Below are 23,667 nucleotides of genomic sequence, written 5' to 3' on the forward strand. Positions count from 1 at the left end.
GCAAGGTGGTTTCGGTAAAATATCTCACGCTGAAGCCATCGGAGGTAAAAAAGAGCAATATCAAACAAAAAAAAATCCTATGGATAATATGGGCATATAAGTTTCTTATAAAAATGGTCACTGTAGTATCTACTGTGAAAGATCCACTAGTGAGTAGTGAAAGACTTCACCTGGCTCCCGCAAACGTAAAACTTTCAAGTCGGTCTGCTACCCATAACCATCTCATAATAGGATTATCACCTCACGATGAAGCCTCAATAATGTTCTGTCCTCCATTGTTAAATGTCCCTGCTCTCTGGATAACTCAATTGAGGTCCTTGGGGGATTTGGACACAGGAGGTGAAGACCATTATTTTGTTGTAATGGCCTCTCCCTAGGGTGCTAACGCTTAATTAGCGAGTTCAGGAAAGGTGAAATTTCAGTCAGTAATAAGGGCCGAATTCACAAAATTCCTGCTGAAAAAATCAGAAATTAGCCCTGGCAAGGTTACTCCCATGTTTGGAATAGATATCCAGTATTTTAAGGACTCGAAGAATCCCAGTAAAACTTTAGTTAATCTATGTGGTTGTATAATTCCCTGCATTTTGCTGGGTGTAACACTGACACGTGGATTTCTACAAGCAATAAATGTGGATTAGCACGAGTATCCTCACATAGGGAGCATGTGGAGCATGTTTAAGGCTTAACCTACTACACCCACGTTAAATTTGGAGATGTTTCACCCCCCTTTGCAACACGGAAAGGCACTAAGTACCATCCAAAGAGCAAATTTACCTCCATTTCTACAGGGGGAAGCTACTTGAAAGAGATGTGTGTACCAACAAAATTAAGAGTTTGTGGGTGTTCATCCATTTCAGCAGGGTGCCCCACCAAAAACATTCTAAAACCCACTCTTAACCCTAAGCTTGTTAGTGTGGCGATTCTGCCACACTGATCTTAAACATTTGTAAGTGCAACTCCAACATAGGAATCCACAAATCCTGTCATTCCATCTGTCAGGTTGTAGAACTTTTACTTTCACAAAGTGATTTTTTCTCAATGGATTGGCACTTACTTGTGTTGAAAATGTCTTCGAAGCGAGCTTCAAATGTTGATAAATTTGGAGCCCATCACTAATGTGTTGTTTATCGACAGCTGGTTGGCTGTTTCGTGATAAGGCCTTAGTTCTGCTCCCCTCAGCACACATTTAAGCTTGGGGAGGCAATGCTTAGTTTGTAAAAGAATGAGTGCCGGTGACCAAGGCTCTGCTCAGATGCCCGCAGCCGGTGTTATTAATTGTCAGCATGCCGAATACCAAGGCTGCTCAATCTTGAATCCACACCAGGGCTTTTTAATCCGTTGCCAGATACTCCCTGCTCCTTCATCTATTCCTTGCAGGTTTCCGCTTTCTTCCTTTAAGGTAGTTTTATGTCTTTCTCCTCCTCCTTTGCGATTTGTGTGTTTTTCCCTCTCTAGGTATCGGGAAAATATCTCACGATAAAAAACATAAGTGCCGGTCCCCAAAACTGAGTGTCTGTGCGCCCCCCAACCGGCTCAAATTAAGCACTGCAATAATGTAAGGCTAATCACTGCTGGAGATGTATGGAGATATTGCAACTCAAGCCAAGCAGACTTCCCTTATCTGTAGGTTGCATACATATGCCGGTAAGATAACTCAGTAGACTCGTGCTCCCATTGTAGGGATTTGAGTGTAAGTGAAAAGTCACATTTATTACTTCCGGAGGGGGGCGGGGGCACTCAACCGTTCATACTTCTGAGGTACATTAAATCAATCAGATTGAGTGCGGGTAATAATTATAATAATTAGTATGTGTTATCAGTTTCAGGAGACAAGACAAATGTCAGAATGCGCTATATGTGCCTTAATTGGTATTAATTTGACATTGCTGGTCCCGATCTGTGCGCCCTGTGGGTATGAGTAGCATGGGACTCTGGGGCCCATCGTCTAGCATCCTCTAACCACTTCCCTTGCTTTCCCGACAGTCCTCGTGGTCCTGCTCCGTCAGCCGAACTACGTCACGAAAACCACGCCGGTGGTGGCTGCATCGGGTAATTCCTCTTGGAGCCTCTCCCAGGGAGGCCGGGCCGTTATGCGATGTTTAGATTTTTTAAAGGAAGCCGGCTCAAGTTTTCGTTTTCCTGTTCGGGGAATGGCGTGCGACATGAGCTGAGCTCTAGGAGCAGAGCTCGCAGGGCCCGTGTCTTTCCTTCCCCTCTTCTGGCTGGAATGCCATAGACAGTAATTAAAGAAGCGGGGGGGCAGCGAGAGGTCAGCGCGCCTCCGTCAGTGAAAACGCGGATTGTTTGCCATATACAACACTCCCTTTTTTCCCCTCTGAATAGGAGATTGGCTTGAAGCTGATGACTTGTGTCTTTCTTGCGAGCGTCGCGGCTGGCGGGGAGCTGGGGAGTCGGCCGGGGCGCGGAGAGCAGCTCGGTCCAGCGCCCCCCGCGCACTGATTCTGTCACCGAAGCCAGTCACGCGCCTGGTAACGCGCGGCGACGGCGGAAGGATGTCGCGCGCGCGTGGGTGCAGCCAGACCCCACGCTGGGGAAGTGCATGAGCTTACCACGGCGCAAAGCTGCAAGAGAAGTGCAGAGCGTGGGACCCCCGTACAGGCTGACCCCTCCCGGCCCGCTAAATGCCTAAGCCGGTAAGTACAGGAGGGCGGTGAGTGGGCTTGGGGGAGAACTGAAGCACTGCTGCAGAACTTTTCGTTTTTTTAATAGAAGTTTACACTGCTTATGTTTTTTAAAGAGATATTACCCTTCACTGTTTGGATGGGTTTGAGTGAGGGGTGGGACTCTAGGATTTATCACATACACCTTTGTCCAATCTGATTCATCTATCTTTCTTGGTTTTCAGTTTTTTGCCTTGTTTTTGTAGTTGCTTTCCTAAAACGAATCCTTTTAGTGTTGTGTGTTTTGTTCCACATTGCCTAGTTAACTTTGCAGAAGTCATTATCTCTTTATATTAAAGTGTGCTGTTTTGGGAGGACTAGGTGACAGAAGATGTGTGTGGATCTCTGTCGAAAAACAGCTTAGTCTTTCTAAACTAATCCTCCTTTGCACATCGTGCAGCATTCTGTGATGAGCCTCTCCACCATGTTTTCCATTCCATGGGGAGCCAAGATGTAAAGTCCCTAAGGTTATTTAAAATCAAGTTTTGATGTTCTTTATTTGATAAGCCCGTTGTAAGACGCAGTATCAAATATTTAAAACTGCCAAAAGTTAATCCTGTTTTGAATTATATACATTTTTTCAATTTGTGCACTTTTTTTATTTTGACCCTCTTTTGCTCTGTTTCCAAGTACTTTAGAAATTACTTTTTTAAGAGGCTTTCTGTAATGGCATGGCTGGTACTCCTTTACCAGATATTCCTCTCGGCTTCTAAAGCTGCTGGTATCCACCAGGCAAATGTCAATAGTTATTAGAGTGATTTTCGTTTCACAAAGTAATACTAGGGTAAAAATGGTTAAAATGTGCGGAGAGTCGCCACTCGCCATGGAAAGCATCTTTAGTCTGGTGGATTGGACGCAGATGGACCATCCTCGGAGGGGAGGACTGTGACTGTTTGGATTTTTGGTCTGTTGTGTGTCAGGCAGTTTTGCTACAGTCCGTCCATGTCACTGTGTTTCTACAGTGTGAGCAGCTGGTAGGCCTTGAGGAGTGCCACATGTGCAGCAGATGAATCCTTTCTTTTGGAGCTGAGAGCGGAAACCTCAGCCACACACAGTAATAAATCCTTATTCTTTTGTCACTACTTCCTTAACTCTGTTCTCATGGCGTGGATGGAGAAGCCAAGCCATCTCTTTTGTTCTTTCTTCATAATGCTGTTTTTCAAGCAATATTTGTTTTTCCACCCATGGAAGCGGATGTGTCCAGATCACAACATCTCTACTTATGTCCCATCGTACTCAGGAAGCAGCACTCTAATGCCGCTCATTCCAAAATGGTGGACAATGGGCGACTGTTTTGTAGAAATCACAGAGTAGGAAGTTCTTTACGATATGAAATGCTCAGTTTTTAGGATCGTGTGCTGTGGATTGCTTGTTTCCCTGCGGTGCAATTATTCCTTAACGGAATGCTATAGTAACCAGCTGTAACATTTGTGCAAGGCCCAATCCCTAGGTGCAGTGAAGTAATGACGTTTGCATTGAATGCGTGTGACTCTTAATGTTTTCTGCCTCAGGACTTTCAATCTAGCAAAAGATGCCTTGTGTTGATGAGTGATCCCTGCTTTTCATTAAAGGAACACAAATGCAAAAGCAAAGAAGGACCACAGTATGTTGCGGGGACGTAACCATATATATGTGCCGGCTGTAGAGCGGAAAGCCCAATATTTACAGATGCTGTTGATTTAACTTTATATTCCCCGGGGCCCTTCAAGCAGTTGTTTTAATAAGAGTTCTCCAAAGCTGGCTCTGCACAGGACTATGAGAACATTGCAGATGTGTCAAGGATACACTTGTTCCAAGAGAAGCAGAGAAAGAGCCTACACCCTGGGAGAAATGCCAACGGCCCCCAAAAGTCTTGCTCTAGTCCACTGTCAGCTAAACGCTGTGCTCGACCCTGCACAGGAAGCCCTTATTTAGTGTGCTGGCCCCAGTTGATGTGTCATGGACATAATCTGTGGAGCCAGCTGTGTGCAGTCTGCTCCAATGTTGCTGTGGAAACCAGAAATGAAAGATGTAGGCCTCGCCACCAGTGCATTACCACATATGGGAGCTGCCAAAATGTGTTTAACAGCTTGGCCGTAGGGTCCTGTTGATGAAAAGCTTCTCGCGACATGATGGCATCAAGCTCTCCATTTAAGCCTTTGCTTTTTTTCCTGAACGCCTATTCAGTATGGAATGCTGGATGGGTGAATGGGAGATGGGTCACTTCCGCAGCGTAGCACGCCAGCCCCTGTTCAGAAGTAAGCTTGCGTGTCATGTCACAGAGCAATGACCAGATATCACGCAAAACAGCTATGTTGCTTTCCAAAAGACCCACTCGTCTCTTTCTTGCCTCACAGAGAGCTGCGTGCAGGAATTCTGGTTTGGAAAGCTTTTAATTATTTTCAGCACATTTAGCAGAATTTTATGAGGGAATTGCTGATCCGGTTGTTCTGCATTCTTTCAGCAAGCTCTCTTATATGTCCCAAACTTCAAATCTCACATCAAGAGGCAGGGACGAGTGAGTGGCAACAGAACTGGCCATGTGCGAATTCCTTTACTGACCTGGGAGCAAGACAGTAACTCCAGCAATAATCTCTTTGCTTGCAGCTTTCACCCGTCAAAGGTGAGAGCCAAAGACCAATGTTATTGTATTGTATTGTAATTGCATTTGTATAGCGCTTACTACCCCTGACGAAGCGGCGAAGCGCTCCTCCGTTTGCAATGTTAAGTTCGTACCGGAAAATTATAATTTTCTGATGGAGAAACAAACATTTGGTTATTAACTGCCTCAAATCTTTAAATTTGCTCATCATTTTTATTCCCGTCCAAATTGTTCTGTTTTTTTTTCTAGTTCATGTATTTTTCTGGTTTTATCATACCAGTGACTTTTCCTTCTGCATTGTTTGTTTGACCCTAATTCACCCAAATGTAAATATTATATGCTTTCTTTTTTTTTTTTTTTTTTTTTTTTTAAACCGTTTATTGCAGTCTTCAAATATATACAAGTATGGGCCTACAACCTTCCGGCCGGCCGCTATAGTGACAGGAGAATATGACATACATACAAAAAAAGGCTCTTGGCGTTGCAGAGAGGTAGATCAGGAGGTATCAACGACGTGGGCCACATAACTCCGAGCCCGCAATACGGTTTCATTTTATAAGAACACAACAACACACAAAAACCACACCCGCAAGGCAACCCGCAATCCGAAGTGACAGCACGTGCTCCGTAAGTGGGGGACCCCAACCATCCACAAGAATCTAAAGAGGGGAACGGGAAGAGAGCAGGGACTGGGGGACCCTGTGCCCGGGGCCGGGGGAGGGGGTCAACTAGGGGGACGGAGCTGGCGAGGCAGCCGGCAGCAGCGGCGGCTCACAAATACCCCCGCGGTAGGCGTTCCAGGGGCCCCAAACTTTCACCCACGCCCCAGAATTACCTCTCGCCACGTACACCACCTTTTCTCGGAACATGCACCAATCCATGTGCTCTTTCCAGGCCGACACCGCCGGGGGCCTCTGGGACCCCCACAGCTGCGCGATGTCACGCTTAGCTACCATATATCCCAGAGTCACCCATCGTGTCTGCGGAACCGAGTAGTCAGTTGGTTCCCACACATTCAGCAAGCATCTCCTCGCTTCAGGCAACAGCGCGACACGCGTAACCACTCGCAGGACCTCATGCACACCACGCCAGAATCGCTCCACCTTCGGGCACTCCCACAGAATATGCAAAAAAGTCGCCAAAGCACCACACCCACGCTTACACAGCCCATCCTCGGCATAGCCCATACGCAGAAGCCTTGGCCCCGTCATGTAAACCCGGTGGAGGATCTTTAGCTGGACGAAGCGAAGGCGAGCCGGTATGGCCACCTCCTTCGGAGAGGCCACCGCGGAAATCCAGTCCTCGTCGTCCAACTCCAGCCCATCGGCAACCCAGGCCTCGCGGAGGCCAGTCAGCAAGCCCGAGCGATCATTAATCAGTTTTTTATATATGAGGGAGATCGTGCTGTCCGGAACATGGCCATCCAGCACTCTATCCTCCAGGGGGGATGACTCCGGAATGGAGGCGACGTCTGGGAAGACGGAGCCCAGTGCGTGGCGGACCTGCAGGTACCGATAGTATTCGCTGCCCTGCAGCTGAAACTCCGTCTGTAGCATCTCGAATGTTTTAAATCCCCCCCTCGTCCAGAGGTCCCCCACTGTACTGATGCCGATCGTGTCCCACTTCTCGAAGCCCTTCGAGGTCCACAGGGAGCCCAACCTCTCGGACGCATACAGCGGTGACGCCCGGGTCAAACGGTCCTTCCACCCCATAGCTGCGTTAGCCGCGTGCCATACTCGCACCATGACACGCGTAGGTCCCGTCAGGCGGGGGTCGGGCGCGCCAGAGTAGAGCGCTCGATTGTAGTCGCCACCAGGCAGGAGCATCTTGTCCATTTCAAATGCCGGGTTCAAGGCGGGCCCGTAAAGGCCATGATTAATTGCAGCTAGCTGGGAGGCCCAGTAATACCGTTTAATATCCGGGAGGGCAACCCCCCCGTCGTACCACGGGAGCGTCAACTTTGCCAAGGCAATACGCGGCCTCCCGTCCCAGAACAAGCGACGCTGTAGACTCTCCACCTCACGGAAGTAGCGCGCCGGGACCAAGTCCATAGTGTTCTGGAGAGCGTACAGGAAGCGTGGCAGCGACATCATCTTAAACAATGCCGCCCGGCCAAGCGGCGAAAGCGGCAGGCGCCGCCAACGCGCGACGTCCTCCTTCAAGCGCTGGAGGGGGGGAAGCAAATTCCGCTCGTAGCGGGCCTCCGGGTCCAGAGTGATATAGATACCCAGGTACCGGAACCCCTGAGATGCAATCTGGATCGGACAGTCCCGCGGGAGGACAGGAGCCTCCCCGGAAAGCACATACACACATGATTTAGCCCAGTTGATGACAAGGCCTGAGTTGCGACCGAATGAACGCAAAACATCAACCAGGACGATCAGTGATTTACGCGGGGAGGCGAGGTACAAAAGGATATCGTCAGCGTATAGGGACACGCGGTCCTCATACTCGGGGGTCCAACGGAGACCACGGATGGAAGGGTGCCACCGCAGCCACTCCGCCAGGGGTTCCAAGGCCAGTGCAAACAGGAGAGGCGACAAGGGGCAACCCTGTCGCGTACCTCGTCCCAGCGCGAATGGGGCCGAGACTCGCCCATTCACCACCACCTGCGCCAATGGGCCCGAATACAACAATTTGACCCAGCTGATGAATCCCGGTCCAAATCCAAATTTCGCCAGCATCGCCCAAATGTATGGCCACTCGAGTGTATCAAACGCCATGGTGGCGTCTAGGGACGCCAAGATGGCCGGCTCCCGCACAAACGGAACACGCGCGAGCACCCCGTGCAGGCGCCGCAGATTAAGGGCCGTGTTGCGATGGGGTATAAAGCCGGACTGGTCTTGGTGGACCAGATCGCCCACCACACCGACCAGCCGGTTGGCGAGCACCTTGGCGAGGATTTTGGGCTCCGCATTCAAGAGCGAGATAGGCCTATAGGATGTGACCCGTTCTCGGGGTCTCCCCTCCTTGTGGATCACTACGATTGTAGCCAGACGCTGGTCCGGCGGGAGGGAGCCCCGCGAGTGGGCCGCCAGGAACATCGCGCGAAGGTGGGGTGCCAGCACATCCGGTCGCAGCTTATACAGCTCGATAGGGATGCCATTTGGGCCCATGGCCTTGCCAGATGCGACCGAGCGTATGGCGAGGGCAATTTCATCCGAGGTGGGAGCAGCCTCCAACGACTCCCTGTCCTCCACCGAAAGGGAGGGCAGCGCGATGTCCCGAAGCAGGGCATGGGAATCCTCCTCCGAGCAGGGAGAAACCGGGGAATACACCTCGCGGAAATAATCCGCGAAGCAAGAGACAATGTCTTCTGGCTCGGTGACACGTACACCATCCATTCTCTCGATCAGCGGGACCACACGATTCGCTCTCTCCTTTTTATCCAACCACGCAATCAATTTACCAGCCTTATCACCCACATCATACAGTCGCCCCTGTTGCTGTCTGCTGAGGCCCCTGGCCGCCTCCGTGACGAGGGCCCTATAGGCCGCCTGCTTAAGGTGTAGAACATGTAGTGTGGCATCCGTCACCCCACTCCCCAGGTCACCCTCTAGTTCAGTAATTTCGGCTTCCACCCGGGTCACCTCCTCCTGTTCGCGCCTCCGGGCATGGGAGATAGAGGAGAGGGCCTCCCCTCTAAGAACTGTCTTGAAGGCCTCCCACAGGGAGATAGCCGAGGGGACAGACCCCACATTCTCCTCAAAGTACCGCTGCAAGGATTTAATCAAGTCGGTACGAATAGTGGGGTCGCGCAGGTACCATGCATTGCTACCCTACCCTCCCCCCTCGGGAAGACATCAAAATGCAACCGGAGCGGGGAGTGATCTGAAATACCCCGAGCCAGATGGCGCACCTCTCCCACTCTCCCAGCATAGGCCGCAGGGACAAGGACATGATCAAGCCGCGAGAGGCTACCATGGGCACCCGAATGAAAGGTGTACTGCAGCTGCGCGGGATGTTTTAGTCGCCAGCAGTCTACCAATCCCAATGTATCTAAGAGGCCGGGCAGCCACGCCTGTGCCCGGGGGAGGTCCCTAGGGGGGTAACGATCCATAGTCCCAGAAGCCACCGCATTGAAGTCTCCCCCAACCACCAGAAGCCCCCCCGGGAGGTCAAGGAGGAGGCGCCCCAGGTCCGCAAAAGTGGTAGATTGTAACCCCGGTGGGACGTACACTGATACAAAAACGACTACTTTGCCCTCCATTCTCCCCACCAAGACCGTGTAGCGTCCCCTCTCATCATGGCGCACCTCATCTATTTCCAGCGGGAGCGAGTTCTTAACCATGATGCCCACCCCCCGCGAGCCTGACGTGAAGCCCGAGTGGGCCACCAAGCGATAGCCCCGCCGATTCATGGCATAAAAGGAATTACCAATAAGGTGTGTCTCCTGCAGAAAGACCACATCTGGAAAAAGTCGTTTCAGATACTGCAGGACCACACCTCGCTTAATCCTATCCCCCAGTCCATTAACGTTCCACGACAACAGAGTCAAGTCCCTACCCCCCATCACAAACAGAAGCCATCATTTGTCCCCCCAAGAGCACCTCAAAAACACCAACACAGTAAAGGGTTTGCCTTGCGGTAAAAACGAACAACACCCCACCCCAACCCACCCGTCCCAACAGAACTCCCCCCTCCCTGCACCCCTGCATGAGCCCAGACAGCCCCCCCAAAGTGCAGTGTGCCTGTCGCCCCATAGATGAAAAAACTAACTAGTCCCCCAGAGGAGGAGGGAAAGCCCCCAAGGAACCCCGCACGACCTCCACAGGAGGGGAACATACACGAGCAGTCAATGATAACGATAATATTGTCCCGAGCAAGGCCTACTATTTGTCCCTCAGTCCTGATCCGGCGGGCTCTCCCCACCAACCGCACCCCCCCCACCCCCCTGACCCCGATCCCCGGGCAAAGTGTCCAACCAGTCCCCGGCCGCCTCGGGACGATCAAAAAAGTGCGTGCGGCCATCCACCTCTACCCTCAGCTTAGCTGGAAAAAGCATTGCGTACTTAAGGTTCAGGTCCCGTAAGCGACGTTTAACTCCGAGAAAACTCAGTCTCTGCTTTTGGACCGCCGGAGTAAAATCAGGGTAGAAATTGACGTCCATGTTGTCGAGTCTGACCGGTCCTTGTAGCCTAGAAGTCTGCAGGATAGCGTCCCTGTCCCGAAAATTGAAAATCCGGGCAATGAGAGGCCTCGGCGGGGCTCCGACCTTAGGTCTTCCCCCGGGGACCCTGTGGGCACGTTCCACCGCAAAGAGTTTACAAAGCTCCCGGGGCTGGAGATGGGTGAGAATCAAGTCCTCCACAAACAGATCCGCCGCCTCCTCCTCTCGTCCCTCCGGCACCCCAAGAATGCGGACATTGTTCCTCCGGGCCCGACCCTCGGAATCCTCCAGTCGACAGTCTATCTTCTGCGCCAGAGTGTCAAAGCGCTGGTCCACCGAGGCCTTCATCTCGGCGATGGCGCCCATGACGTCTCGGAGGGTCAGATCCGCGGGCAGGGCAGGAGCATCAGTCGGGCCCGCAGGGGACGTACTCGGTGCCTCAGGAGATCCCTTCTGGAGGGTGTAGCGGTCCATGTTGTTGGACTGATGGGCCGTGCCACGGCGGGTCGATTTCACCTTTGCCCGGTCGCCATCTTGCTTTGTGGACATGGTTGCAGTCCCCAAATCGTGCCAATCTCCTCGAAAGGTCCGACAAACCAGTTCACGGGCTCCGGGGGGGGGGGGGGGCGACTACAGGTCCGCAGGCCGAATCACAGACAGCGGGTCGGCCGGGCACCCGGGCAAGGCCACACCACCGCACACCGCCCCGCAACCCTACCTCGCCCGTCAGCAAGGAGGGCGCAAAAGCGAAAGTGAAAGTGCGGGGTACGCGAGTCGCCCAGCCTTGCCCGCCGCTGTTGTTCACTTTGTCTCCGGATCGCCCCACTACTCCAATCCGGGGGGCCGGCGTGGAGAAGGCCGCAAACCTCAATCGGTGCTCCCGCCGAGGTCCGATTTGGAAACGGAAAACGGGTGTCACCTCAGCTCGGGCTCACAAACACAGTCCCCTCATCTAGGACAGGATATAGTCAGGATTAATGCAGGAGGTCGCGGAGGTCCTCGGGAGCCTCGCACCTACGCGGCCATCTTGGTTGCGCGCTAGGCTCCTCCTCATTATATGCTTTCTTAACTTGTATACCTGTCTTTGGGTTCCGAACACAAGCACCACATAAACTAAGATTTTGCTAGTTTGCGCAATTTTGAACCAGGTGAAAACCATTTTGAGATATAGATCCCAGGTTGTCTCCTTTTTTATTGCACACAGGTGCTGGTTGCACCATTCTTTCTGTGTTTGTATTTTGTGTGGAATAAGTCTCTTGAAATACAAGACCAACCAAATGTATAATGTATATTGTCCAGCCTTTTCACAGGAATTACACATTGAAACGCAAACGATCTATGATTATTTTCTTTACTGTATCAAACACTGAAATGTAATTGGAGCTACCACATAAATGAATTAGAAAAATTAAAGCATATCAAGTTCGAATAGATTAGTTGATCCATTAGAAAGTTTTGCTGCTCAGTGCCTTAAGTGCTGCTGGTTGCTTGAGTCTGATAATACTGAGGTGATTCCATTTGAGCTGATGGAGCTATTATATTTGAGACCTAAAAATCAGCGTGCTTCATCAGTGTAGGAGATGCACCTGACCCAATAGGCATACATGCGTTAAACCAATGGGAGCAAGTAAAAATTAAAAAGGAAGCAAAACAATTGCTGATCTCTGAGGCACTTTCCAGTATTGTTGGTTTAATGGTGATAATTCGTTCAACATGAATGGCATCCATGACTTTAGATATTAATAGATGGGCATCCGAGGCAGAATACATTCATCCGGATAGCGGTACATGTGAATATGTGATTTCTCTCTCTCTCCCTCTCTCTCTTCTTTTCCTTTGGAAGAGGTAGTGTTCTTTCTCCTCCATAGTCTGGGTGTGCTAAAGGTTTCTTGCTGTGTTTAGATTGTACCTACCAGCCATTTTATGGCTCTTGTCTCCTATAAAGATGTTTCTTATGTGGCCTCCACACTTGTTATGCTGTATGCTCTGCCACTTCAGCGGATATTTCAGTTCTTTATACAGATCTTGTGGTGTTTGGTTTTCCACAGCTGTATCTTTTATCCGCTGCTTCAGCCTGGTTCCTTTTTCTGTCTGATATTCTTTCTTTAAGATGTAGACTAGTTATCTGAATAGGCCTTCCCTGTGTTAGACTTTGTTCACCTTGATCTTTTTACAGTCCCAGATACTGGTCTTCATTTCTCTATTCTAGCGTGGTTGTTTTTCACCTGCTGTTTTTGTTTTCAGTTCTCTCTCAGCCACCTGATTGTAACCATTCTGTCGGTAGTGTTGTTTTATGTCTGAGTGCATTTATTTTTCTGAGGTGTGTGATACCTTCCACTTCCTTTATTCTTTTATACGGTACCATGTGGCTGTTTGCCAGCTTGCCATGGTCACATCTTCAGTCTATGATCGATGTTGTGAAGGTTTGTGTACCTTTCTGGAGAATATTTGAATATACAGCGTATATGTGTGTATCTATTTATCTATATATATATGTGTATGTATATATATTCATGCCTTTATATATATTGTATTCATCCTTTCATATAGGTATCTTTATAAACAGTCATGTTATGCTGCCTGTCTTTGGACGGAGTGCATTTTTGCTTATGTTGCTGCACTTTTCCTAATTTCCTAGAGGGATCTTCACTTGTTCGTTCCTTTGCAATTTCTAACCCTGCCTGCTCTGTGGGTTCTACGTTGGTCCCAGAGGGCTCACTACTCTCTCGAAGTGTTTTCTCTGATCATGAGTGCTCTAGGCCCATAATGTTGTTATTGTTCGTCCTGCTTTTCTTAAAGCTTTTTTTTTTTTTTTTAATTGTTTTTATTCGTCAACAAACACAAATTACCGGCCCCTGAAGATCCAGGAGTTCCGGCCCAAGCATTGCTCCCATGATGACGTTGACATTTTACCAAAGGAGGATATTTGAAAATGCATTTCAGTTGAAAAACCAACCCCCCAACACCCCCCTCCCCCCACACATCCCGGATCCCCCCCCCCGACCACACCGCACCAAATCTAACCAGCAATGAGCATAAGCCCGACAATTCCAACTCCAGTCCCAGCACATGCCCACTCTTTTCTTAAAGCTTTGATTGGTGCTCTCTACATTGCTTGTTTCTATGGCAAGGAGCTTTGACTCAGTGGTTTTAGCTATTGTCCTTTACCTTCAGCACCACCCCCTAATGGTCCGGTTACTATTGGGGGAGCTATGTAGTATTAGTATTATGATTATATAAAGTGTTCTTTCCAACACCTCTTGTCCTTGTCCTTCCCATATTTTTCCATAGTTATGAACTTGTGTTCCGTATGGGATTGCCACAGTATTTCTGGTGGGACGCCTTCCATCCTCACATCCCTCCTGGCAGCCGGTCACTCTCTCTCCCTCTTACAATAGACCAGCTAGTCCTAATCATGGATCAGTTTACAGACCCTGCTCCGGGGATGGTATTGCTTGGGTATCTAATTCAGTGGTAAGTAATCTGCAACTAGATGTCCTAATCAGATGAATAAGTTACTTGCTTTAAGTAATGCTTTATCTGGTAGCGACAGGATCTAGCTGCAGATTCCTTACCGACTCACCCATCCGCCCCACTCTTCGAGCTGGTTTTTCCTTAGGTCTACCAGATCCCTTTCTGAGCACTCTTGTGCCATTCATTAGGTTTTTGAAAAAGAAAACATTTTACAAAAAGAAGATTCTTTTGAGCACACTGTTTCCATAAGCAGTTTCTATAGGTGGCTCTGCATTTTTAGGCCAATAATTAATTAGTCATGGAAGAAACTCTCAGAGGAGGGCTTTTATGGACTCTGTCTATGTCACATCTAGCGGACAACGTCTCTGGGGAGTCCCTCAACTCCCTCTACCAATGCGCGGAGGTACTGCTGTAGAAAATTTTCCAGAGCCAGTCTGGTGCCTGGGTATAATTCAAAGGTAAGGAATTTGTGGCTGGTTTCAGTTTCTACCAGATAAGGCGTTACGAAGGTAAGTAACTTATTCATTTAAAGCCGGCATATTAGTCATAATTGGGGCTCCCGGTTTTATGGTATTTATTTTTTGTTAATTTTGTCTGTATTTATCTATATTTAATGCTGTGAACACCAGCAGAAGATAATAAATTAATGCACCTATATGAATATCTGCACATTTCAGTTTTAACCTTGTGCATAACTATTGGCGTTAAAGCCTCTTAACTAAAATTTCTTTCTTTTTTAACCCCCTTACCTATCAATCTACACAGCTATTGGCCTCACAGTCATGGCAGACAGTATTTAGAATTACTCAAAAAGCAACCCAACTTCCGTGTTTATCCACATATAAAAATAAATACAGGCAAGAAAATGTTTTCTGTCTGTATTTATCTGTAAAAATCAGTAAAAACGGAAAACAGGGCGCCTTAGTTATAATCACCACAGCTGTATGAGTCCATAAACACGTTAAATAGGCATAACCTGTTGGCTATGTACGGGCTGCATAACCTAAGTAGTAGCTGGAAATATTGGTCTATTTCACAATGAGTTTCAATATGAATTGTAAGTTTTTCAGAGTTTTTTGGAGGTTGCAGCAGCACTCATTTTCCTAATAAAACATTTTTCTAAAAAACATTAGCAGCTAGGCTTTTCCCTTCACTTGATAACTCATATCCCAAAAATAGTACATTGAGGCTGGCTATTTTAGATTTGTTAAAGTTGAATTTACAGCCCTCAGAGGCGAACCCCAAAATTATGTTGCTCACCCTTTTCAAATGACCCATTAAATCATCATCCGTCAGGTAAATGTCATCTACATAGGACAATGCCTCTTCATCAAAATTTTGAAGTAACTCTGTTACCCTAGCTGAGAACAACCCGGGGCTATTCCTATACCTTTGGGAAAGTCGACAGAATTGATGCTGAGAGCCAAGGTCTGAGAATTCTGTCAAATATCTGCTATCAGGTGCTATATTATGGCTGAAAAATCCATTTGAGATGTCTAGTGTTATTTTGCATTTTTCCGCACAATGTTATACATTAGTGCAGCACTGTTTCCGTTCTGTACTGCCAATGTCTTTTTCAAGTGTTCAGATGTCTCTAGTCTAAAACTAAATGGTATGAATTATCGGGTTTCATCATGGGAAACAAAGTATTATTTATTGAAGAGGTGCACTTCTCAATTACACCCTGGTACTCAAGTTGATCTAAGATCTCCCTGACTTGTTTCTTCGCTTCTTGTTTTATCGGGTACTGTTTCTGTGGATTTGGAGTAGTTTTGCAGCGTGAATCTTTCTGGATTCACTATGCTGTGCATTATTCTGGCATCTAGTTGTTGGGTCTGGAATTGTTGTATTTCTTCTTTTTTTTTGTGGCCCAGGTGGGCGTCGACATACCACCATTTGGTGTCCTTCGTGACTTCGACGCGCTTCCTCCGGAAGCTCCCACTCTTGGTCGCCATCTTCAGATTCTTTTTTCCGCTGTTGGGTCTGGATCATCAGTGAAGGAGTTCCACAACTTTGGAGAGAAGAATCCACAAAAATCTACCGGAAAATCGAGAAATCACCAGAGAACATACCGAATAACAAGTCACGTAAAGGGGACGACGAAAGAGGAGAAAGAACATCGAAAACTTCAACGTTTCTACGGAGAATGCGGACACAGGGGGCTCCATGTGCGCGGTGATGGACAAAACTCCCTTTAAATTCTGCGCCAACCACCACCACAAGTATGCGCAAAGGGACCAACCACCACCACAAGTATGCGCAAAGGGACCAACACCATCAAAGCGAGGACTAGAACGCCTGCCCGGCATTCACTCCGAAGACCCTCAGAGTAAGGGAGAGGCACAGAAGAACAAACTACAGCATGCAGGGGCAGCAGGCACCTCCATCGCTCCGAGATTTAGGACTCTCCAGTGGAGAAGAAGACGACATCGCCGAAGGACCGGAGGACGCCATAGTCGAGGTCGAAAAGAAAACGCAGAAGGAGGTAAGAAAGTCGTCGAACCGCAGGCACTCCACTGATACTCGCAAAAGTGAGTCAAAGTCCTCGAAAGGAGCATTGCCGTCGAAACACTTGAAGTCCGCAACTGCATCCAAGGACAAACAGTCTGTCGGTTCCATCGAAAAGGACTCGCAGACTGCGAAAACCCAAGAAAAGGGAAAGCCGTCGAAGAGCAGTCATGAAAAGGACGCTTCGACGTCGAAAAATGAAGGGCTGAAAGCGGCTACGACTTCGATGCCAACAACTGCGAAGAGAAAAGCCAAAACCCTCGACGCTGAACTCACCGCCGAGATGGAGAAGAAAAAGAAAAGGCTCGAGGCCGAGATGACAAGCATCTTGCAATGCAAGATGGACTTCGATGAGACGATGAAACTGTTCACTATACCGCCGAAACCCACTCTCGAAGCCAAAGGGTGCGTCGAGGAAATTCAACCACCTACCACACCAGAACCTGGTGAGGAACAGGAGGAGGAAGAGCTGTACTACGGCGATGCAGAAGGTGAGGAAGACAAGCAAACTTACCAGGGCTCGACATCTCGGAGGCCCAGGACTTGCAGTGGCAGGATCTCAATGCCAAATCACCGGAAGAAGGGGTAGAATCCTATCCTTCTAGGCTTTCCCCGCCGGACTACATTGGGATCTATAACCAGGTCATCAAAAGAGCTGCAGACACATATGGAGTGCAGCTAGAAGAGGAGAACCCCGAATCTTGCTTCCTCTTGGAGACATTGTTGCCATCACAGACAAGAAGCCAGTTCCTACCCATGCTCCCAAGTGTGCTGGACCAGGGAAAGGAGGCCTTCAAGGAACCTGCTATGTGTAAAGCCATCACCCCAAGGACTGAGAAAAAATATAAGCACTCTTCTAAAAACCCTATGTATATTAAGGGATCAGTACCAGCGGATTCTATTATAACATCCACTGCTAGGAAGAGGGCAAATATACCCACAAACGCAGGACCACCTCCAGATAAGGAGAGCAGGGGAATGGACCTAATGGGGAGGAAGATGGAAAGCAGTGCGGCGATTCAATGGCGCATCGCCAATTCCAATGTGCTCATCAACAGGCATGCATACCAGCACTGGGAAGAAGTTGGCGAACTCCTACAACACGTACTTTAGCAATACCAGAGAAAGCCGAGCCACCTGGTAAAAGAGGGAAAGAACATGGCAAATACATGCATGAAGTCGGCCTTAGACGCAGCAGACACATCAAGCAGGCAGATGATGCTGGGAATAACAGAGTGGAGCCATGCCTGGCTGAGGATTTCGGGCTTCAAGAATGAAATACAAAATAACGTACTCAACACACCCTTCAACGGGGAACAACTTTTCGACCAGTTGATGAGAAACTGAATCAACTCCAAAAGGACAACGAGACAGCTAGGTTCATGGGTGGCACTGCAGTTCAGAGGAATGAGAAGGGGAACATCTTCAAGGAGACCTACAGATAGGGGAACCCACCAACCTATGGCACCACACCAAACCTTCCAACAGGGTTATCAAGGAGGTAACAAGGGACAACAGCAGGGACAGCAGCAGCAAAACTGGCAGTACCAGCCCGAGGACAATCCTTTTGAGGGTGCGCACGAGGAAGAGGAAATGGACAGAGGGGCTCAACAACCCACATCCAAGTGACTCAGTAGGACCAACACATACCCAGTTTACATCTCTAGGGGTGCAGCACGAGACAACACAAAGACAAAGACTAACTCAAGACCAACAACAGTTCCTCCAGCACACACCACCAGTAGGAGGCAGGACAAACACTTCCTCCAGGAGTGGAGGAAGATCACATCAGACAAATGGATACTAAACCTCATACAATACGGTTACTGTATAGAGCTAGACAAACCACCTCCAAAAAAAAGGCCAAAAGGCAGAGTACACTCAGCAAAGGAGCGTTCTCATTTGCTACAAGAAGCACAAGAACTTCTAAAGAAGAGGGCAATAGAAAAATTACCATACAAGGAACGGAACTAGAGGGTCTACTCCGCCTACTTCCTCATACCAAAGGTGGATGAAACCTTATGGCCAATTCTGGATCCAAGGTTCTTAAACAGGTTCATAAAAACTCAAAGATTCAAAATGACAACACTCCAAGAGGTAATACCCCAGTTACAGGAAGGGGATTACATGGCAACTATCGACTTAAAGGACGCTTACTTACACATCCCCATCAACAGTAAACACAAACATCTACTAAGGTTTATGATCAACAAGACTCACTACCAGTTCACAGTGCTGGCATTCGGACTCAAATCCACACCAAGGGTTTTTACAAAATGCCTGGCAGCAGTAGCAGCACACTTAAGGAGGCAAGGGATACATGTATAACCGTACCTCGACGACTGGCTGGTGAAAGCAAACTCATACAACAAGTGCAGGCAACACATGGAAGAACTTAGTCACTTAAATTACTCTAACGGATCAACCGCAGTTGATATGGGTACGCTTCAGTGGGGAGAGATGTGAAGGATCTAAATAGAGTAAATACCTACGTCTTCACCAACAGGTGAGCAAGGAAAAGTCTTCCTTTTTGTTTATTTACCCTCACACACCCTAGTGGTGTCATGCTTCATCATCGGGTCACCCCGACGCCTAAAAGTCGGGGTGGGCTCAACCACAGTATTGGGAGCTCTTGAAAGAAGTTGTTGACCTGGGGGGCTGAATAAGTTAAAATACCTCAAACAGATCCCCGGTTTCCCTTTATTCTTGGGTCTGTTTGGGGAACTAAAAAACAAATGTTGGGTCTTATAAGGAATCTTATGGTCCTATAAACAAAAAGGAAGACTTTTCCTTGCTCACCTGTTGGTGAAGACGTAGGTATTTACTCTATTTAGATCCTTCACATCTCTCCCCACTGAAGCGTACCCATATCAACTGCGGTTGATCCGTTAGAGTAATTTAAGTGACTAAGTGATTATATCATAGGAGGAGTTACTCTAACTTGATATCCTCTCTACCCCTCCAGGTAATGAAAAAAAGTGTTTTTCTATTTTACCTTTAAAGTGAATATATAACACATGGAAGAAGTCATACAAACACTAGCCTAACTAGGGTTTTCAATCCATTGGGGAAAATCATCAATAGAGCCAGAACAAGTGAAGATATTCTTAAGTGCGAAGATCAACACCATACAGAGTAAGGTGTTTCCAAGTGCAAAGAGAACGTTGGCAATATTGAAGGAGACACGTCTTTACCACAAGGGGCAAGCTCTGACAGTGAGGACAGTGAGAAAACTGATGGGAATGATGGTGTCAATCATACGTTTGGTCCCAAATATCCACCTACACATGAGGCCATTCCAAGAATGGATCCATCAACAATGGTCACAGGCAACAGGGAGTTGGGAAAATCTAGTGGTTGTCACGCAAATAATACAGCACGAAATAGCTTGGTGGAACAAGAACATAACACAAGGGAAGGCTTTCACACAACCAATTTCAACAGTGACGCATCACAACGGATGCCTCCCAGATGGGGTGGGGAGCACACACAAACACCCTCAAAGTAAGGGGATTGTGGTCACAACAGGATGCGATAAAGCACATCAACTACCTAGAGCTAAAGACAGTGTTCCTAGCCTTAAAAGCCTTTCAGAAACAACTGTAAGGACACAGGGTACTCATCCAAACGGACAATACAACCACAATGTTCTACATCAACAAGCAAGGAGGGACACAATCAGTGACACTATCAGTGCTGGCACAGGAAATATGGAGATGGGCAATTCCAAGACAAATAGACTTGCTAGCAATACATCTACCAGGGAAGGACAATGTGGAAGGAGACAGACTCAGCAGACAGAAGTCAGCATGCCACGAATGGAAAATCAATCAACAAGAAATCCAAAAGATATTCCACAAATGGGGAACTCCACAAATAGACCTATTTGCAACACACCAAAATGCCAAAACTTCGCATCCAGACAACCGTGCAAACGGTCCCTAGGGCATGCGCTATGGATAAGCTGGTCAGGGCCATTTGCCTACGCTTTCACACCGATACCACTGCTACACAGAGTACTAAACAAATGCAGATTCTGCAACATGATGCTAATATTGATAGCACCTCAGTGGGCCAGACAAACCTGGTTCTCACAGATTATGGAGAGGGCACAAGCGCCCACACACAGGTTCCCCACAAGAAAGGACCTGTTAACAATGCAAAACGGAAGGGTGCTACACCCAGAGCCAGAGAACCTCAGCCTGGCAGCATGGCTCCTGAAGACCTAGAGTTTGCACACCTCAAACTACCAGCAAGCACAATGGTGGTGCTCAGGGAGGCAAAGAGACCTACCACAAAAAAGTGCTACGTAGCAAAGTGGAAAATATTTTTCGAATGGCGCATTAAGGAGAAACTACAAAGAAGAATTACCAAGGAATCAACAGTACTAAAATACTTAACACATCTACTACAAAATAAACTAAGCTACACATCTCTAAGGGTGCACTTAGCAGCGATAGTGGCTTACACAAGAGGAGAAACAGGGAAGAGTTTCTTTACCTCCCAAGTAGTATAGCGATTTCTAGAAGGGGCAAAAAGAATCGCACCGCCAAACAGAATGCCACCTCCAGCATGGAACCTCAACGTAGTGCTAACCCAATTAATGAAGGCACCATTTTAGCCTATTCATAAAGCAACACTGCATATGCTCACGCAAAAGACAGCCTTCTTAGTAGCTATTACATCGCTACAAAGAGTGAGCGAATTACAAGAGCCCTACCTACAAATACACAAGGACGGGATCGTCATGAGCAGGGACCCACATTTCATGCCAAAGGTGGTGTCACGGTTCCACATCAATCAGACAGTACAAATACCAAGTTTGTTCCAAAAAGCATCCACAAGCACAGAAAGGGCATTACACTCACTGGACGCCAGGAGAGTAGTAATGCACTATATAGAAAGGATAAAAGAGTGCAGGAAAACAAAGCAATTTTGTGTCTTTTCCAAGCAGTTTTTTGGGACGACCTTTTACCAAAAATACCATTGCACGATGGATTGCACAAACCATACAATTCTGCCACAAACAAGCTGGGCAACAATTACAAGGAGCAGCACATGCTCACTCAACAAGGAAGAAAGGAGCAACAATTTTGTTTCTAGCCAATACACCTATTCAAGACATTTGCCAAACAGCAACATGGTCCTCAGTGCACATGTTCACGAAGCACTACTGCGTAGATATTAAAATGAACAAGGAAGCACAAGGGGGACAGAAGGTCTTACAACACATATTCAGTTACCAGCAGTCCTCTTCCACCCAGCCACCACTAACCTAACAAACCGCTACAAAGCATAGTGAATCCAGAAAGATTCACGCTGCAAAACGTATAGTTTATTACCTGTTGGTGTAGTTTTGCAGCTTGAAGATTTCCTGGGTTCACTAGCGATTCCACCCTCCTCTGCCAGAAAGATAAGACAGGAGGAAGACTGTTAAAACAGGAGAAAAACTATTAGAGAGAAGAACAAAGAATCCGAAGATGGCGACAAGGGTGGGAGCTTCCGGAGAAATCATGTCAACGTCACGAAGGACACAAAATGGTGGTATGTCGACACCCACCTGGGCCACGAAAAAAAAAAAGGAAGAAATGCAACAATTCCGGACCCAACCACTAGATGGCGTACCAATGCACTGCATTGTGAATCCAGAAAGTCTTCAAGCTGCAAAACTACACCGACAGGTAAGAAACGATACGTTTTTACAGGGATTACATGGTGAGGTGACTCGGCATCCCATCCAGCATGGTTGCGATATAATGCTGTAACAAGCGCTATCGCCCACTCCTGCGCATATGTATGTTTTAAGTATATTCGAATGATGTCGGAAAAGGCCCGTAAAATTACTGTCTCTCCCTTAGGGTACTTCATAACAATTTCAGGCGGCCAATCTTTTTCAGCCAAAAGGATGTCATACCCATAAGTCAGGTTCTCCCAAGAGACCCTTAATTTTTTTTGGTTTGTCTCCCTCCATTTGAGTGTTATTTCATATAATGGGTGTGGGATAATTCCCCTGGTATCAGTGTTTCCACCGTGATGTGCTCATTCAACGCCGCTGTCACCAGAAATTCCATCAGGTTCTGGCGAGCTATTGTTACTTCTGCTGCGCTGTCTAGCATCGTCCGAGCCCATTTCCGGTTCAGGAGTTGAGTCCTCAGAATTCAGGGTATATTTAACTTTGAGACCTGCTGCCTTCTTCTTTTTAAATTGAGGTTTTGATTTGGGTCTATTTTCTTTTTTGATTTTATAGTCCGAAGAATGCTGTGTGTCTCTGGACTTCCTTCGTTCTTCTTGTCTGTGTTCTGACCTTCCTTCCCCCTCTGAGTTTTTTGATGAACCCTGAAAGGAATGAGAGGAACGTTTATCAGTATCCTGATACCTGTCCTTTTTTTTTTTAAATGTTATGATTCCTAAGGTTGTACCTCCTTTTGGAGGGCTCCTGTTGAGGAGACCCACCACTGGACTGTGACCTATTCTCTCTATTCTTTTGTTGTTTATTATTCCATTTCTTTTTGGAAGAATCAGGTTCTTGCTTGGTATTATCTTTTTCAGGACTACCCATGAGTTGAAGTTTTGTCTCTCTAGCTCCCAAATTATCCTAGTTCAGCATATGTATCTTCGATAATTTTAGGTAACTCCCCCTCCTGTTGTAAAGGAGTGAAGTCCCTCAGGCGCTGGCGTATTGCCACTGCTGCTGCCTCCACTTTTTTATTTGCTAATATAATTGTTGAGACCTGGGCGAAATTTCCTAACAATTTCATCCCTAAATTCAGAGCAGGTTCTGCTCCGTACTCCATTCTGTATTTGTCTCAATACATCTGGTATTACTGCTATTGAGTGAATACCATATGTTCTGGTGTATATGGCAGAAAAAACTGTACCCCAAGAGGTACAATCCTCTATCTGGGCAGCTGTCCCCATTGGCAAGCAGATTGTTAACATTCTGTGTTTTTTTTTTTTAGGGCTTGTGTTATTTTCTGAGCTATCCAGAATGGCATTTGTTCACACTTAGTGGGCGTTTTACCCATGACTGCGTGTAGCGTTTGTGGAGTTATTTCAGTTGTAGACCCCCTGAATATGTCCTGCTGGTGTAGCTTTTGTTGGCTGAAATGTTAGTGTTATCATCACAAACTGTGTCAGGTTTCTGTAAAGTTTTATTATTTCTTTGTGTAGCGGACGTAAGTCTGCTACTGGCATTGTGTCAATGTCTGGATGCAGTGTGTAAGCCACTAGGTCTGGAGAAGTTGCTCCGTCTCTACCCAGTGGACCGAGTCTTACTTGTTCTGTTGTGTGTGGGAGAGCGCCTTGAAACCAGT

The 23,667-nt window shown here is 47.5% G+C and overlaps 1 protein-coding gene across 9 annotated transcripts in view; it reads left to right on the top strand.

Annotated features, from left to right (window-relative positions):
- The window catches only part of SASH1 (SAM and SH3 domain containing 1), a 546,848-nt gene that overhangs the window by 403,694 nt on the left and 119,487 nt on the right, over positions 1 to 23,667 (top strand). The window contains exon 1 of one of the 9 annotated variants that reach the window (XM_085611638.1): positions 2,291 to 2,654. The exons of 7 other annotated variants lie outside the window; for them this stretch is intronic. In XM_085611638.1, coding sequence (XP_085467764.1) covers positions 2,643 to 2,654 — 12 coding nt within the window. In that variant the 5' untranslated portion in view covers positions 2,291 to 2,642. Of the gene's footprint in view, positions 1 to 2,290; positions 2,655 to 23,667 lie in introns of those variants that run through there. One more of the 9 variants, XM_085611637.1, reaches the window with a different exon arrangement.

This window comes from Triturus cristatus, chromosome 6 (genome assembly GCF_964204655.1).
Source record: "Triturus cristatus chromosome 6, aTriCri1.1, whole genome shotgun sequence".
Taxonomy (NCBI): domain Eukaryota; kingdom Metazoa; phylum Chordata; class Amphibia; order Caudata; family Salamandridae; genus Triturus; species Triturus cristatus.